The sequence below is a fragment of the Artemia sp. Qi Xiang Cuo genome, chromosome 15, assembly GCF_049724085.1.
Source record: "Artemia sp. Qi Xiang Cuo chromosome 15, ASM4972408v1, whole genome shotgun sequence".
Lineage (NCBI taxonomy): Eukaryota > Metazoa > Arthropoda > Branchiopoda > Anostraca > Artemiidae > Artemia > Artemia sp. Qi Xiang Cuo.
The window spans coordinates 61,364,296-61,379,125 of NC_142808.1; the positions used below are offsets into that span (position 1 = coordinate 61,364,296).

The 14,830-nt window shown below is 32.9% G+C and overlaps 1 protein-coding gene across 3 annotated transcripts in view; it reads left to right on the top strand.

Annotated features, from left to right (window-relative positions):
- Positions 1-14,830, top strand: part of LOC148943950 (uncharacterized) — a 628,351-nt gene that overhangs the window by 245,683 nt on the left and 367,838 nt on the right. Inside the window, exon 1 of one of the 3 annotated variants that reach the window (XM_089101662.1) lies at positions 8,432-8,527. The exons of the other annotated variants lie outside the window; for them this stretch is intronic. Coding sequence (XP_088957788.1) covers positions 8,481-8,527 — 47 coding nt within the window. The 5' untranslated portion in view covers positions 8,432-8,480. Of the gene's footprint in view, positions 1-8,431; positions 8,528-14,830 lie in introns of those variants that run through there. 3 annotated transcript variants of the gene reach the window in all.

The following is a 14,830-nucleotide window of genomic DNA, read 5'->3' on the forward strand; positions in this document are numbered from 1 at the left end:
CACTAAACTAAACTAAAACTCTAAACTGAAAATGAAACTCTTACTAAAACTCTAAACTAAAACTAAACTAAAACTCTAAACTAGAACTCTAAATTGAAACTCTAAACTAAAACTCTTAACTAAAACTAAAGTCCAATTCTAGCAAAAAAAATTATTTAAAAATAAAATAAAACTCTAAATAAAAATATAAAATAAAACTATACTAAACTAAAGATCTAAACTAGAAAGTTAAACTAACACAATAAACTAAAACTAAACTAAAACTCTAAATTAAATACGCTAAACTATAACTCTAAACTAATATTCTAAAATAAAACTCTACATTAAAACTCTAAACTAAAACTCTAAATTTAAATTCAAAACTAAGCTAAAACTCAAAATTAAAACTCTAAATTGTAACTCTAAACTAAGCTAAACTAAGACTCTATACTATAACTCCAAACTAAAAGTCTAAACTTAAATTCTAAACTAAAACTCTAAACTAAAATTCTAATCTAAAACTAAACTGAAAATCTAAAATAAACTCAACTAAAAATCTAAAATAAAACTCTAAACTAATCTCTAAACTAAAACTCTAAACTAAAATTTTAAACTGAAAATCTAAACTAAAATTCTAAACTAAAAATCTAAACTAAAACTATAAACTAAAACTAAACTAGACTAAAAATCTAAATTGAAATTCTAAACTAAAACTAAACTAAAACTTTAACTCTTAAACTAAACAAAAAATTTGAACTAAAAGTAAAGTAAAACTCTATCTAAAATTCTAAATTAAAACTAAATTTAACTAAAAGTAAATAAAACTAAACTAAAACCCTAAACTATAACTCTAAATTAAAACTCTAAACTGAAACTCTTAACTAAACTACAACTCTAAAAAAAACTCTAAACTAAAACCAAACTGAAACTCTAACTAAAACTCTAAACTAAAACAAAATTAAAACTCTAAAACTAGAACTTCAAACTAACACTCCAATTTAAAACTAAAATCTAAACTAAGACTAAATTAAAAATTTAAACTTAAACTCTAAACTAATATTCTAAACTAAAACTCTAAATTAAAATTATAAACTCTAAACTAAAACTCTAAACTAAAACTTTAAACTATTAAGCTAAACTAATACTCTAGACTAAAAATAAAAGTAAACTAAAACACTAAAATAAAACTAAACAATTCTAAAATCTAAATTGAAAGTATAAAATAAAACTAAACTAAAACTCTAATCTAAAACTATAACTTTAAACTAAAAACGGTAAACTAAAACTAAAGTGAACTAAAAATCTAAACTGAATCTAAAACTCTAACTAAAACTCTAAACTATAACTAAACTAAAACTATAAGCTAGGAATAAAAATTACAACTATAAACTTAAACTCTTAACTAATACTAAACTATAACTCTAACTAACACTCTTAAGAAAAAATAAAATAAAACAAAAATAAACTAAAAATCTAAACTATAACGTTAAAATAACACTTTAAACTAAAACTAAACTAAAGATATAAATTAAAAACACTAAACTAAAACTAAACTAAGATAGAGCTCTAAACTAAAACTCTAAACTAATACTCTAAAATAAAGCTCTACATTAAAACTCTAAACTAAAACTCTAAACTAAAACTCTAAATTAAAATTCTAAACTAAACTAAAATTTTAAATTAAAACTCTAAACTATAATTCTAAACTAAACTAAAACTCTATACTATGACTCTAAAATAAAACTCTAAACTTATATTTTAAACTAAAACTCTAAACTAAAACTAAGCTGAAAATCTAAACTAAAACTAAACTGAAAATCTAAACTAAAACTAAACTAAAAATCTCAACTGGAACTCTAAACTTAACTCTAAACTAAAACTCTAAACTAAAATTCTAAACTGAAAATCTAAACTAAAATTCTAAACTAAAAATCTAAACTGAAACTCTTAACTAAAACTAAACTAAAAATCTAAATTGATAGTCTAAACTAAACCTCAAACTCTAACTACTAAACTAAACTAAAAATCTAAACTAAAACTAAACTAAAACTCATATAAAATTCTAAATTAAAACTAAATTAAACTAAAGCTAAACTAAAACTAAACTAAACTATAAACTATTAATCTAAACTAAACATATTAACTAAAAATAAAATAAAAATATAAATAAACCTCTTAAATAAAACTAAACTAAAACTCTAACTAATTAACTAAAATAAAAATTTAAAATAAAACAAAACTAAAACTCTAGACAAAATTTTAAACAATAACTAAATTAAAATAAAACTAAACTAAAACTTTAAACTAGAACTCTAAATTAAAACTCTAAAATAAAAATCTCATCTCAAAATAAACTACAAATCTAACTAAAACTGTAAACTAAAATTCGAGATTAAAAATGATAATCTAAAAATAAATTAAACAAAAACTCTAAAGTAAAACTCTAAACTAAAACTCTGAACTAATAATACAAAATAAAAATCAAAATTAAAACTCTAAACAAAAACTCTAAATTAAAATTCTAAACTAAATCAAAACTGTAAATTAAAACTCTAAACTAAACTAAAACTCTATACTATAACCCTAAACTAAAAATCTTAACTTAAATTCTAAACTAAACTGAAAATCTAAACTAAAATTCAAAACTGAAACTAAACTGAAAATCTAAACTAAAATTAAACTAAAAATTTAAACTATAACTCTAAACTAAAACTCAAAATTAGAACTCTAAGCTAAAACTTTAAACTAAAACTCTATGTTGAAACTATAAACTAAAACTTTTAACTAATACTCTAAACTAAAACTCTAAATCAAAACTCTAAACTAAAACTCCTAAGTAAAACGAAACTAAAACTCTTAACTAAACTTAAACTCTAACTAAGACTCTTAACTAAAACTAATCAAAACTCTAAACTATAACTAAACTAAAACTCTAAACTAAACTCTAAACTAAAAATCTAAACTAAAACTCTAAACTAATAAGCTGAACTAATACTCTAAATCAAAACTCTAAACTAAAACTCAAATTCAGCTCATCTCTCTCAGACTTTTTGTTAAACCTCTGTTAATCTATCTCAGTTTCTAATTTATCCCCAATGAATCTGCTAGTAGTATTTATGTCTCTGAAAATTCCATTCCTTACATCTCCGACTTTTTAATAAACATTTTAAGCGTTTGACGTGCTAGCCTACCCTAAAAATAATGGAAATATAACAAAGTAATGCATAAAATATATTTATTGAAATAAAAAATGTAGAATATTAAAATAAAGATATGTTACATACATTATTATACATAATTAATATCATTGAACAACTTTGAACATTTTGAATCGGTTCCAAAAAATAATTCATCATGTTCTCTCTTGATAGTGCCGCTGTAGAAATATCTATCTTCTCTATGTCTCTTCTTTCAGTCATCCTTTTCTGCCATATCGAATCTTCTTTTGCGAGACCTTCCTCGTGCTTCCGATCTTTCTTGAAATGGAGAGGGTGTTCTTTGTTTGTATTGTTTCTTTTTATATTGGTCACTCTCTTCCACTGCAGAAACTGATGAGCCTGTCCTTTTTCTCTACATATCATTAAAGACTCTTCTTCTCCATTTCTTCCAGATTGTCCTCTTCTATTTCATTTTCCGCGATTTCTAAATTTGCTGCATTACTCTCATATGAATTATCGAAGTCATGATAGTGGCCATTACAAATCACACAGTCACAATAAAAAGGTATTTCTAATTCAATAATAAAATCACACATTTTGAATCTTCAACAAGTATCGGATTTCAAATTAAAATCATCACTTCAGACTTTTCAGTATTAACCTGGAGTCTAATGTGGCTTTACTCTGGTTGTAATCTGATAAAATCATTTTCTAGCCAACGCAAAAACCAGCTCAGGTTCAGTAAGTCATCTGCATAACCAATCAAAGACAAATCAATAACTCCCAGTAAATAAGACATAAGTGACGTTGTTTGTGGCTTTAAAATACTGTTATTAAGGTGAGGAAATAGTACCTTGCTATTTCCTTGATGTGTTTCCTTCACCTTTGATGTGTTTTGGGAAATTATGGGCGTGGCGGGGGGCTGGTTTCTCCAGCTTATCTGTAGCCGGTTTATCCGTAGCCGTATAAATGCGCCAAAATGGACTAAGGTACAGATAATGAGGAAAAATCATAGCCTTGTACACTTGGGCCAACAGATGAAAGTCAAACTTTTGCCAATTTAGAGCTATACGTAAGAGAGAACCACTTCTGAAAATGAAAAAGCAGTAGCTGCGTCTCTAGTATCAACTTCCGGATAGAAATGCCCAAATATACAATGTCCTCCGTAAGCTCAATAATAAAATCTCGAATTTTGAATCTTTAACAAGCATCGGATTTCAAATTAAAAAGCATCACTTCAGACTTTTCAGTATTAAACTGGAGTCTAATGTGGCTATACTCTTATTGTAACTTGATAAAATCATTTTCTAGCCAACGCAAAAACCGGTTCGGGTTCAGTAAGTCATCTGCATAACCAATCAAAGACAAATCAATACCACACAGAAAATAAGACATAAGTGACTTTGTTTGTGGCTTTAAAATACTATTAGGCTATTAAGGCTATTAAAACTATTATTTAGGCTATTAAGGTCAGGAAATAGCACCTTGCTTACCCTCTTCTTTACTTAGAGAAGGGGATTTCCACGTGCAGAAACAGAAAAATTATTTGCGAGCCATGAGAGGCTATCACACTCATTAGCTTGTAGAGAAAGGTTAAGTTTTATCTTACAACAATGCTAAGTAAAATAGCTGTCTCAAAAATTTGATTGGATGTGTTCTGCAAAATTATGGGCGTTGCGGGGGGCTGGTATCTCTTCAAACAATTTTGACTCATAAGCAGGTAACTAGAACTTTCGTTTTCAATAGAAATCTTATAAGCCTTCTGGGTTTAACTTTCGGATCTTACCCATTTGGCTTTTGTGGGTTGTGAAAACCCTACCGGCATTTTTGTAGCCCTCCGATAATTTTTGACTCTCAAAAAGAGAACTAAAACTGCCAATTACCAATTGAACGAGCCACCTCTAAGGCTTTTACGATCACCCCTTCCACAAAAACCTTATACGCCCCTGGAGCATGATTTAAAACCTATACCCTTAGACTCTTTTGATTTTTATCAAGAATGGGGACAATGCTATAGGCTCTTTAGACTATCTTGAACAAAATTGCTGTCTCAAATTTTCAATCGGTGACATCTGGGAAACAGAAGCTTTACGAGGGAAGAAGATGGCAAGTTGCCCTCCGATCACATTCGAATCTAAAAAAGGGAACTAGAACTTTCAATATCGAATCAAAAGAGTCTCCTCCAAAGTTCATACGACCACCCCCTCAATAAAAACCTTTTATTCCTCGGGGGGCTAAACTTATCTTGAGGCATCGTGATATGATCTCCCTGATTGTTTTGAACAAAACAGTTTTCTCCAGTATCTATCGGATGTAGGTGGGGAAAAATAATCCGTTGCGGGGGGGACTAGGTGATCTCTTATTAATGTTGACTCTAATAAAAGTATACAGAGATTCTGATTTCTAATTGAATAAGACCTCTTGAAAGTTTATGACTACCCTTTTCTAAAACAAACTTATGTGTTAAAAATGGACAGCTAGCAAAACATAGCGATTGGCTTGACAGCAATTGGGGGAGGGGGCATATCCAAAGACGCAATTACTGGACGTTTCAACTATGCTGAACAAAATGGCTATCTCAAAATGTTGATATGATGTGTTTGTATACATGATTGCGGTGAAGGGACTGGTTGACCTCCAATCCTTCTCGGTTCTTAAAATAGAAACCAGAAACTTTTATTTTCAATGCGTTCACAAGCGTGTCTAGCTGGAATCCCATGTCTAGACACGTGTCTAGCCAAAATCCAATTTCTAGGCACCGACCGTTCACAAGTAAAATTTGGAGCTTAGCTAAAACTGCAAATATAGTTTCAAATTGTCATTTCTAGCCAATCAACAGAGCTTATGGGGGCAAAATTTCAAATATTATAATCACTATTTTTACTGTCACAAGCTAATGGATGAGATAAGCAAAACAATTGCCTTAGTGTGCTTTATTATTTTGTCAGGTGTTGTATATTTGCCTAAAATGAAAAAAAACAATTAATGTGAAAAAAAAATTAATTTTAATTTAAAAATGTAAACAAAATGATGATAATAGTGGATCTTGACACATTCTGATTGGCTGTAATCGAAAATCCTATATATTGAGTTCTAGAGGCTAGAACTCAATGTCTAGCCAAGCGCCTTGTCTAGCGTATCTAGCTAAGCGCCAAATTTTACTTTTGAACTGTCGTTGCCAAGACATTGGATTTTGGATAGACACGTGTCTAGACCTGGGATTCTAGCTAGACACGCTTGTGAACGCCGCTTTAAGTGAGCTCTTTTCAGAGTTAAACGAAAACTTCTTCTGTAAGGAGTGCCTTCGTCATAAAAAAAAACAATGTTTTGTGCCCAAATCACTTATTACTTATTACTATCACTTATTACTACAAATCACTTAGACTTATAGATGTTTTTCCTACATATTGAAACCCTCTTCAAATTAGGCCTTCTGGAGTAGAGTTTTTTTTGCAAAATTTGTCTAATAATCAGTAACTTTAACCTACCTACCTCCACTCCTCCCCCTTTCAGAGGGCAGTGATATTTGATAACCTTTAAAAATTTATGTTTTGTGAATGTGAAACCTTGCGAAATTGATATTCCGCTTAAATGAAGTACATTAAATCGGTTTTCAGCTTCACAGCTTTGCATAATCCCAATTTATGAACTTTCAAAAATCTGCAAATATGTTACCTATGAAATTGTATTTTCAGAACTAAAACCAGTGACAACAAAACTAATAACTAAAAATTAAAGTAAAATGTTGTTTTTTCAAAATTTTAATAGCTTATATTTCTAAGACTTACAAATCAGAAGAGGTTTAACATAGAAGCTTGGCAATACTTGAGTCATTATGGAAAGTTTCATTTTCCTAACTTAACCCCTTAAGACGGTAGTGAAAAGTAGCTAATTGGGATTTTACTGCAGAAAGCTGTTGGATCAATGTTTGTGAGCAGACAAAAATTGATTAGACTCTGGAAGCAAAACCAGAATGCTTGGGGAAAGTGATTTTGGCTGCTTGTTTTTGCTTTTACATTCAAATTCATTGTCTTGTGAGCATAGTAAAACTTGCAATTTTGACTCTTTTTTGTCACATTTTTATCAGCTTGTTGAAGAAATTAACAACATTTTGAAAGTCTTTGAATATTTTAATTGTGACCAATTATTAAAATAAAAATTTGTTTTTTATGTGTAACCAATTTAAACCAGAAAATGGTTTACATACTTAAAAATGAAAGGTTCTTGAAACAAATTTGGGTTATATAATTGCACATTAGGGGGGGGGGGAGGTACCGTAACGGGGGTCAGTATGCAAAAAATTTTAGATAGGGTAAAGGTAGCGATGTTTTGACAGTTTTCTTAAAAGACAAGTTTTTATAAACTATAAGTATTAATTTAAATACTTTCGGTTTGAGAAGGGTTTCAGTATGTAAAAAAAACATCTAGGAATCTAACTGTTTGATGAGAAGTTTGAAGTTTTGTCTGGAAAGGGTACAAAACTCCAATTTTCCCAAATTAGAGCATTTTCACCTACAAATTTGACACAACAAAAAAGTTACCTGTTTTTGATGCAAGTCGGAACCCAATTCGACATCCGTATTGGGTGTCGAACCGATGACTCAACAGTTTTTGTAAAAAAACAGTTTTTCTACTCTAGAAGTCTTAATTTAAAGACTTTCGGTTTGAAAAGGGTTTCAGTATGTAGGAAAAAGATCTAGGAATCTAACTGTTTGATGAGAAGTTTGAAGTTTTGTCTGGAAAGGGTACAAAACTCCAATTTTCTGAAATTAGAGCATTTTCACCTACAAATTCAACACAACAAAAAAGTTACCTGTTTTCGATGCAAGTCGGAACTCAATTTGACACCCATCTAAATACTTGGGGAATACTTGTGGGTGGAACCTGGTGTATTTGACATGTATATTCTTGTTTCTTTGTTTTTCTTCAACTTCATTTAATATAAAAAAGTATAAAAGACTATGCAAAAAGTAGAAGTAATAAAACTAACAAAATCGTTTCAAGTATGTAGTATTTGGTATAACAAAATCGGTACAACAAATTTTAATGTACATCATTAAATACAAATAGTATTTAGTTTAACAAATTTAGTATAACAAAATGGTTTCACTAGCATTTTGGAAGGGATAGGGTCTAGGAAAACGGGAGTGGATTTCAAGAAATTTAAGAAGTTTATTTGATTTAGTGGGTTGATTTTGTATTCGATAAAATTTGTATTTTTTATTCGGATGAAGGATAAATAAGGGTATAATCTAAAAAAATATGGGGGGGGGGGCAAAACGAGGTCTGGGGGGGTCAACTGTCCCCCCCCCTGCCCCAATTAAATTTACGCCCCTGCATGGTATGAGGCCAAGCAGCAGTTCCTCAGATGATGGAAAAATCCAGTGTCTGTAAGTAAAACTTCAAAGTTTAAAAAAACTTTTTGTTTAAATGTTCTTTCATCTGAAATAGGCTATTATTATGAAAAATAATCATCAAAATCTCTTGTTGCACAGAAAGCACCCGTAAATTTGACAGCTATAGTACCTATGGTTTCATCAGTGGGTCCTGGAATTTCGACACCTATGATTTCTCACCTATTTTACATGTTCAGTGAAGTTTTGACAAAGTTACCTATATTTTAACATGGCCTTTTGCTATCTGTCCAAAATTTTGACAAGGTTACTTCGAGATATTCACCAAAGAAATAAATCCCTTGATAGAAGCTGATATTTATACTTGAATGCGACTGAAGGAACATTTTTAGTCCGCCTGGTATTCCACTACATTAAACAAGAATTTTTGGCGCTTGGAACCTAGTTTCGTCAATGCAATTTCCGTCTCCATTTTCATTTAATTTTATCAAGAAAAAGCTAATGTAGCCGCATTTCAGTGAAGATCAGATGTATCTTAACACAGTGGCGCTTGCCACAATTTTTTCTTACAATGAATAACCAAGTGATGAGAGTTTGATCGTTACATACCTGAAAAATTGCCGGGAGCTCCTTTTGTGTCAAAAACAGGAAACTGACTGAATTTAATGTTCTTTCCTTATATGGGTGTTCCGGATATAGTGTACACGTTTCGCACAGTCAAAATATAATGACGGCTCCAAGAGATGGCGCTCTAAGTCACGGCTAAGCAGAGCTATCCCGTTTTGAAGGAAAATTTTAACAGTGGTTCAGAAATTGCACTGTCGAATCATTGGTGCCTTTACCCTACAATTATTCTGCAGAGTTAAAGTAAGAATTTGTTTTAGGCTTCACAGTGTCAAAATACTTTACCCCCAACCCCCTAATGTGCAAATATATAGCCCAAACCATAAATTTCCCTCTATCCTGTCACTTCTCTTTGTTTTTTCTCATGCTAAGGTGAAAGAAACTGGTTTACAGTCTGTCAATGCATGAACAACTTGAGCAGTAGTGGGTATATTATAAAAGTAACAAATGAAGTTCACATACATGAATGTGTATGCTAGAATATATAAATAGATTAAAACAATGGAAGAATGGTCAGTTTAGAAAAAAAAAATTACTTTTTGGTCTTGTTTGAAACTAGCATGAACAATTTTCACCAGCATGTATTATAATCCAGTTTTTCATTGTTGTTTTTTTTGCAACTATCCCTTTTCTCCTTAGAGAAATATCTTGTTGAAAAAAAAAATAAATTGTGTCAAGTCAATATACTACACCAGACTTGTTTCAACAAAAAGGCTCCCACATATAACAGTTCAATAATAATGGAATATATTTTTAGGGCTATGTATGGGATCATTGGAGGGATTGTCTTAATAAGGAAGCAAATGGTACGGTATTCTTTTCTGTGATTTAGAGGTTTCCTGAAGAACAGTTGTAACTATAGACTGGTAACAAACCTTTTAAATATTTACCTCTTAATGATAAAGATTCCAATTCTCCACATTCCCCCACCCCCCCTCTTAACATATGGTAGAACTTAGATAAAAATCTGCAATGTAATTCAAAATCCAATGCTAAGTTGATGTTACAAGGTCATCTGTTGCATCTGCATGGATTGATTATGATAAAATCTAATAAATGTGTCAGTAAATGAATATTGTAGTTTCTCCACTTTTAAGCATTTACCTTAAATTGCATTGCCCAGCAAAATAAGGATTAAATCCTGTAGAGTTACTGTTTTGTGATGATGATGATGATTGGATGTCTCAATGGCATCCCACTCAGTTTGCCACAGCTTTGATGACCATTCTCCATCAATGGCTCTTTTTAAGGCAGCAGTACAGCTTCTTTGTAGTGACAGCTTTTCTGGGGGTAGTGACAGCTTCTTTGGTGAGCAGATTCCACAAACTCACTATTCTATTAGTGAAGAAGCTATTGTGTAGTCTAGTTGCAGTTCTCTTCTGATATAGTTTCCAACTGTGCCCCTTAGTTCTGGCCAATTGGTCAATTTGAAATGGCTTATTTAATAGAGAGTTAGAATTCAGGGCTTCTGCGTCATAATAATATCACCCCTTTTACATCTATAGACAAGAATGGGGAGTTTCAGTCTCTTTAGACAGGATGAATAATTTAAATATTTGCATCCATCAATTGCTTTTGTAGCCAATCTCTGAACTGATTCAAACTTCTGCTGGTCACCTTTGTTGAGGCGGCTAGCAACACCCATGTCAAACTCCAAATTAGGCCTGACGAATGCCATATATAGTTTAGTCATCACTGTAGTTGACCTACTAGTGATTGGTCTTTTTATAAAGCAAGGGGTTTGGACTGCTTTAGCTACAGCTGTCTGTGTGTGAATAGTGAATTTTAATTCTTTATCAACTATGACCCCCAAGTCTCCCTCCACTTCTGACAAGATTATAGTCTGTCTTGATCTGTCCATCCTTAAAATATGATAAGGGCATTTCTCATTTTTCTTTCCAAAGTAGATTATATGACATTTGTTTTCATTGAATTAAATCCTCCATATTGTTGATCACTGCATAAGTCATTCTGCATAAAGGCTCTCTTTTTGGGTGTATCAACAGGTCAAATGAGTTTGGAGTAATCAGCATAAAGACTTGTTTTATTTATATAAATGTTGAATAGTGTTGGTCCAAATATGGTTCCCTGGGGCACTTCACTTAGTACTTTCAGTTCTTCATCAGAGTTCAACCTGTCAACACCTCTCTAAGTTCAAAGCTATAGTGATTGTGACCTTTGTCCAAATGGCAAAACAAAAACAATACTGTCCAGAATGCAGACTACAAGTTACTTCTAGCTCAATCAAATGTGCCAATTGTGACTCTTGGTTCCATGCAGGGGCTGAAAAGTGTGCCAGGATAGACATTACTAATTAGAGTAACTCCTGGATGTGCCTTGATTGCTCCACTAAATCCAAGTTAACCTTACTTCTTCTCTGGGTCTTTCTGTACCCTGTTCTGGCTTCCCTTGAACGCCTTGTAGCCCAGTTGAAAGAAAAAGAATTCTTAGCATCCTAAGTGACCTAATCAGTCCTAGTCCTTATCCTGACCCTCCTCACAGCCAGCTTTCTGTTTCAACAGAAAATCAAACAAGCCCCAGGAGGCTAGTTCAGTTGGTCCTACAATTTTCCTTGCCCCACCCCAGTTCCAACTTCATGAAGTTCTTCCCAAAGATCCAACGTATGTATCGTACCAAACCAATGAATGCAGCATGGATAAATATGTTCAAACGGACAGTGTCGCGACATCCCCCTCATCACCAGCAGATTTTACAAAAATTTTGACTTTAAAAGAGAAGCTAACAGATTTGTTAATGCTAATTAGAGATTTTTTGTCAATTTATGAAAATGATTCAAGAAGTCAACTTACAAATTATTCCATCACAAACAAGGTAAATAACACCTTAGATACTCATCATCAAAACAGTGCATTGTCCCCAAGTTCAATGAATATTAATGAAGGAAGCAGAGGATTAAGTTCATCAACTTTAGCCACTATGAGTCACATAAATCTAAGTTCAGAAATTGTATCTGACCCCAATATCACCTCTATTCAACCTAATTATAAACCTGACCTTGAGAACTCAATCAGAGATGCCCGAATTGGTTTTGAAAGTTCTGAAGTGATTCTGACTAATAATAAGGACTTCTCAGCAAATAATCACAAATATGCTAATATAATTTTAGCTGGTCTTTGCAAATTAGGTGATAAATGTCATTTTGGACATGATTGTGCTCCAAGCAAGCTGCAGGAAAAAAGTATTCCTGATAATAGTGTTATAAGAAATTGCAAGTTTTTTAAGTAAGGGAATTTTAAATTAGGTACAAAGTGCCCCTATAATCATGGATCTATTACCTGTAACTTCAAAAAACAAAATGAAGCTAGTCCAAGAGTTTGTTCTCAATTTTTATATAACAAGTGCGACCAAAAGAAGTGCTCGTTATTGCACTTATGTTGTTTTTACCTCACTGGCAAGTGTAGAAAAACAAAGTGTAATTTTGACCACGTTTCTTTATGTAAGTTAGCATCAAGTGGGTGTTGTTTCGGGTGTGATAGCCTGCATAATTATGTCCCCCCTCCCTTTTTACAAAAAAAGTTGAGCTGCAAACAAAAAACAAGTGCACAAACTTGGGCAGTCCCAGCTGTTACCAGTCAAGGATTCAACACTGGAAAGCCCCTTTTTTTAGGCAGCACTATGGACCCCAGTCCTCCCTCATTAATTACCCCTCATTACCTACCTCCCTATCCGTTACAAAGCAACATGCCGCAGGCATCCTCTACCCGAAACGCCCCTCCAACCCGAAATTTTACCCACGACCAGTCACATTATCATCACAGACGTTACAGCACCACTACCCTCCCTCCCTCCCCTCTCACTCATATCCCTCCCAGTCACAAGCCCCCTTGCATACCCTACCCTCTCCATGTGCCCAAGATGCTGTTGACGGGTTCTGGCCTCCTTCCATCATTTGCCAAAGCAAATTCAACCTCCCTCCTCCCAGAAAGTTCCCACCCCACTTCCATTTCCCAGCACCTTCTTACCTTCTCATCTCCCCCTTTCCTTCCTACCAAAGATCCTCCCGAATCAACTACTTCTTACGTTATATCCACAAAACCCAGCCTCCGACCCATTCGTTTTATCCCTCGTGCCCACCCTACCAGTGTGACTGAGGTCTGAGACCTTTTGCATTTAATAATTGTCTTGTATTAAACCCTTATTGTTTGCACTTCCCAACAACTGAAAACAAGTTGCACCTTCCTCATCATGCTTTGTCTGTATCCTTGCCCTTCCTTCCACCTCCAAATCCCCTAGGTAAATCCTTTTCTTACCCTACTTCTCTGTTGCATCATAATATTCAATTGAAACCCCACCCAGGAAATTTTGAAACACACCAAGTATCCCTGTCGAAATTCCCCAATCGGTTTGTTTTTCCTAAACTTTTAGTTACTAATGCTGAAAGTCTTAATTTTGAAAAGCTTACCAAACTCGAGGTGCTTTCAGAATCAAATCTAATCGATATTATAGCTATTACGGAAGTACAGTCCCATGACCCAGGGTTTCTGCACCTAACAAATTATTCAGAGTTTATTAAACTCCGTCCTTTAGACCACCCACTTGGAAAAAAGGTGGCGGTGTTTTGTTCTTTACTAAGAGTAACCTTTACCCAAAGGTTCTTTGAGTCCCTAGTTTATCCGAGTATGATGAAATCCTCTGGCTAAGTATTAGACCAAAAGTTCTCCCTTGTCCATTTCATATTATTGCAATAGCTGTTTTCTATTACTCCCCAAATCAAAATATCGAGTCAAAACGTAAACTCATCCAGCAATTGCAGACAAGTGCTGATTTTGTTATTTCTAAATACCCCAATGCTGGTCTTTTTTTAGTTGGTGTTGCAAACGACCTTAAAATGGATTTTTTTTGCTCCTCACTTAAAGTTAAGCAAGTTGTTAAAATACCAATGACTCGGGGAAATACCTCTCTTGATGTTATTTTAACTAATATGTATAACTTTTACAACCCTCCCTCAGCTTTGCCTCCATTAGGTTGAAGTTATCATCTTTCGATTCTTTTATCCCCCCTCCTCAAATTTTAAGCATTCTTTCTCAATAACTTATGGTAGTTATTGCCCTCTTCAAGATTCTGGTCTTCTTTCTTTTTGTATGTGGCTGAATACTGAAGATTGGTCCGATGTTTATAGTTTAAAAAATCTTGATGAGAAAATGGCTATGTTCCACAAAAAGCTAATTGACAAATATCAAATTTGTTTCCCTGAAAAAAAATTTAAAAAGTGCTTTAAAAAACCCTTTATTAACCAAACTATAAAAACACTAATTAGAACCAACTTGAAGCTTTTCAAAAATGGTAAACCAGATGAAGCCAATAAACTAAGAAAATCAATTAAAAGAGAAATTCGCAAATTGCCACGATCGTACTACAAAAATAAGGTCAAAGTATTGTTCACTAATAAACCAAAAAATTGGTTTTCTGAGGTTAAAAAGCTGTTTGGTAGGAGGCTTGAACAGCTTAACTTCAATCTATCTTAGTCCCCTGATATTACTGCCAATAATCTCAATAAATTCCTTGCTTCCATTGTCCAGAGCCTTCCACCACTGTCCGACCAATTACCATCAGGAGCCCTTTCCCCTTCTTTACCCACTGTTTCCCTGTCTGAGATAGAAAGAAGAATTCAAAAACTAAGAAAGACAATTATTTGTCCTTTGGATATCCCCTTTCCCTTTATTAGTGCCTTTGGTGATTTCTTGTCTAAGCCCT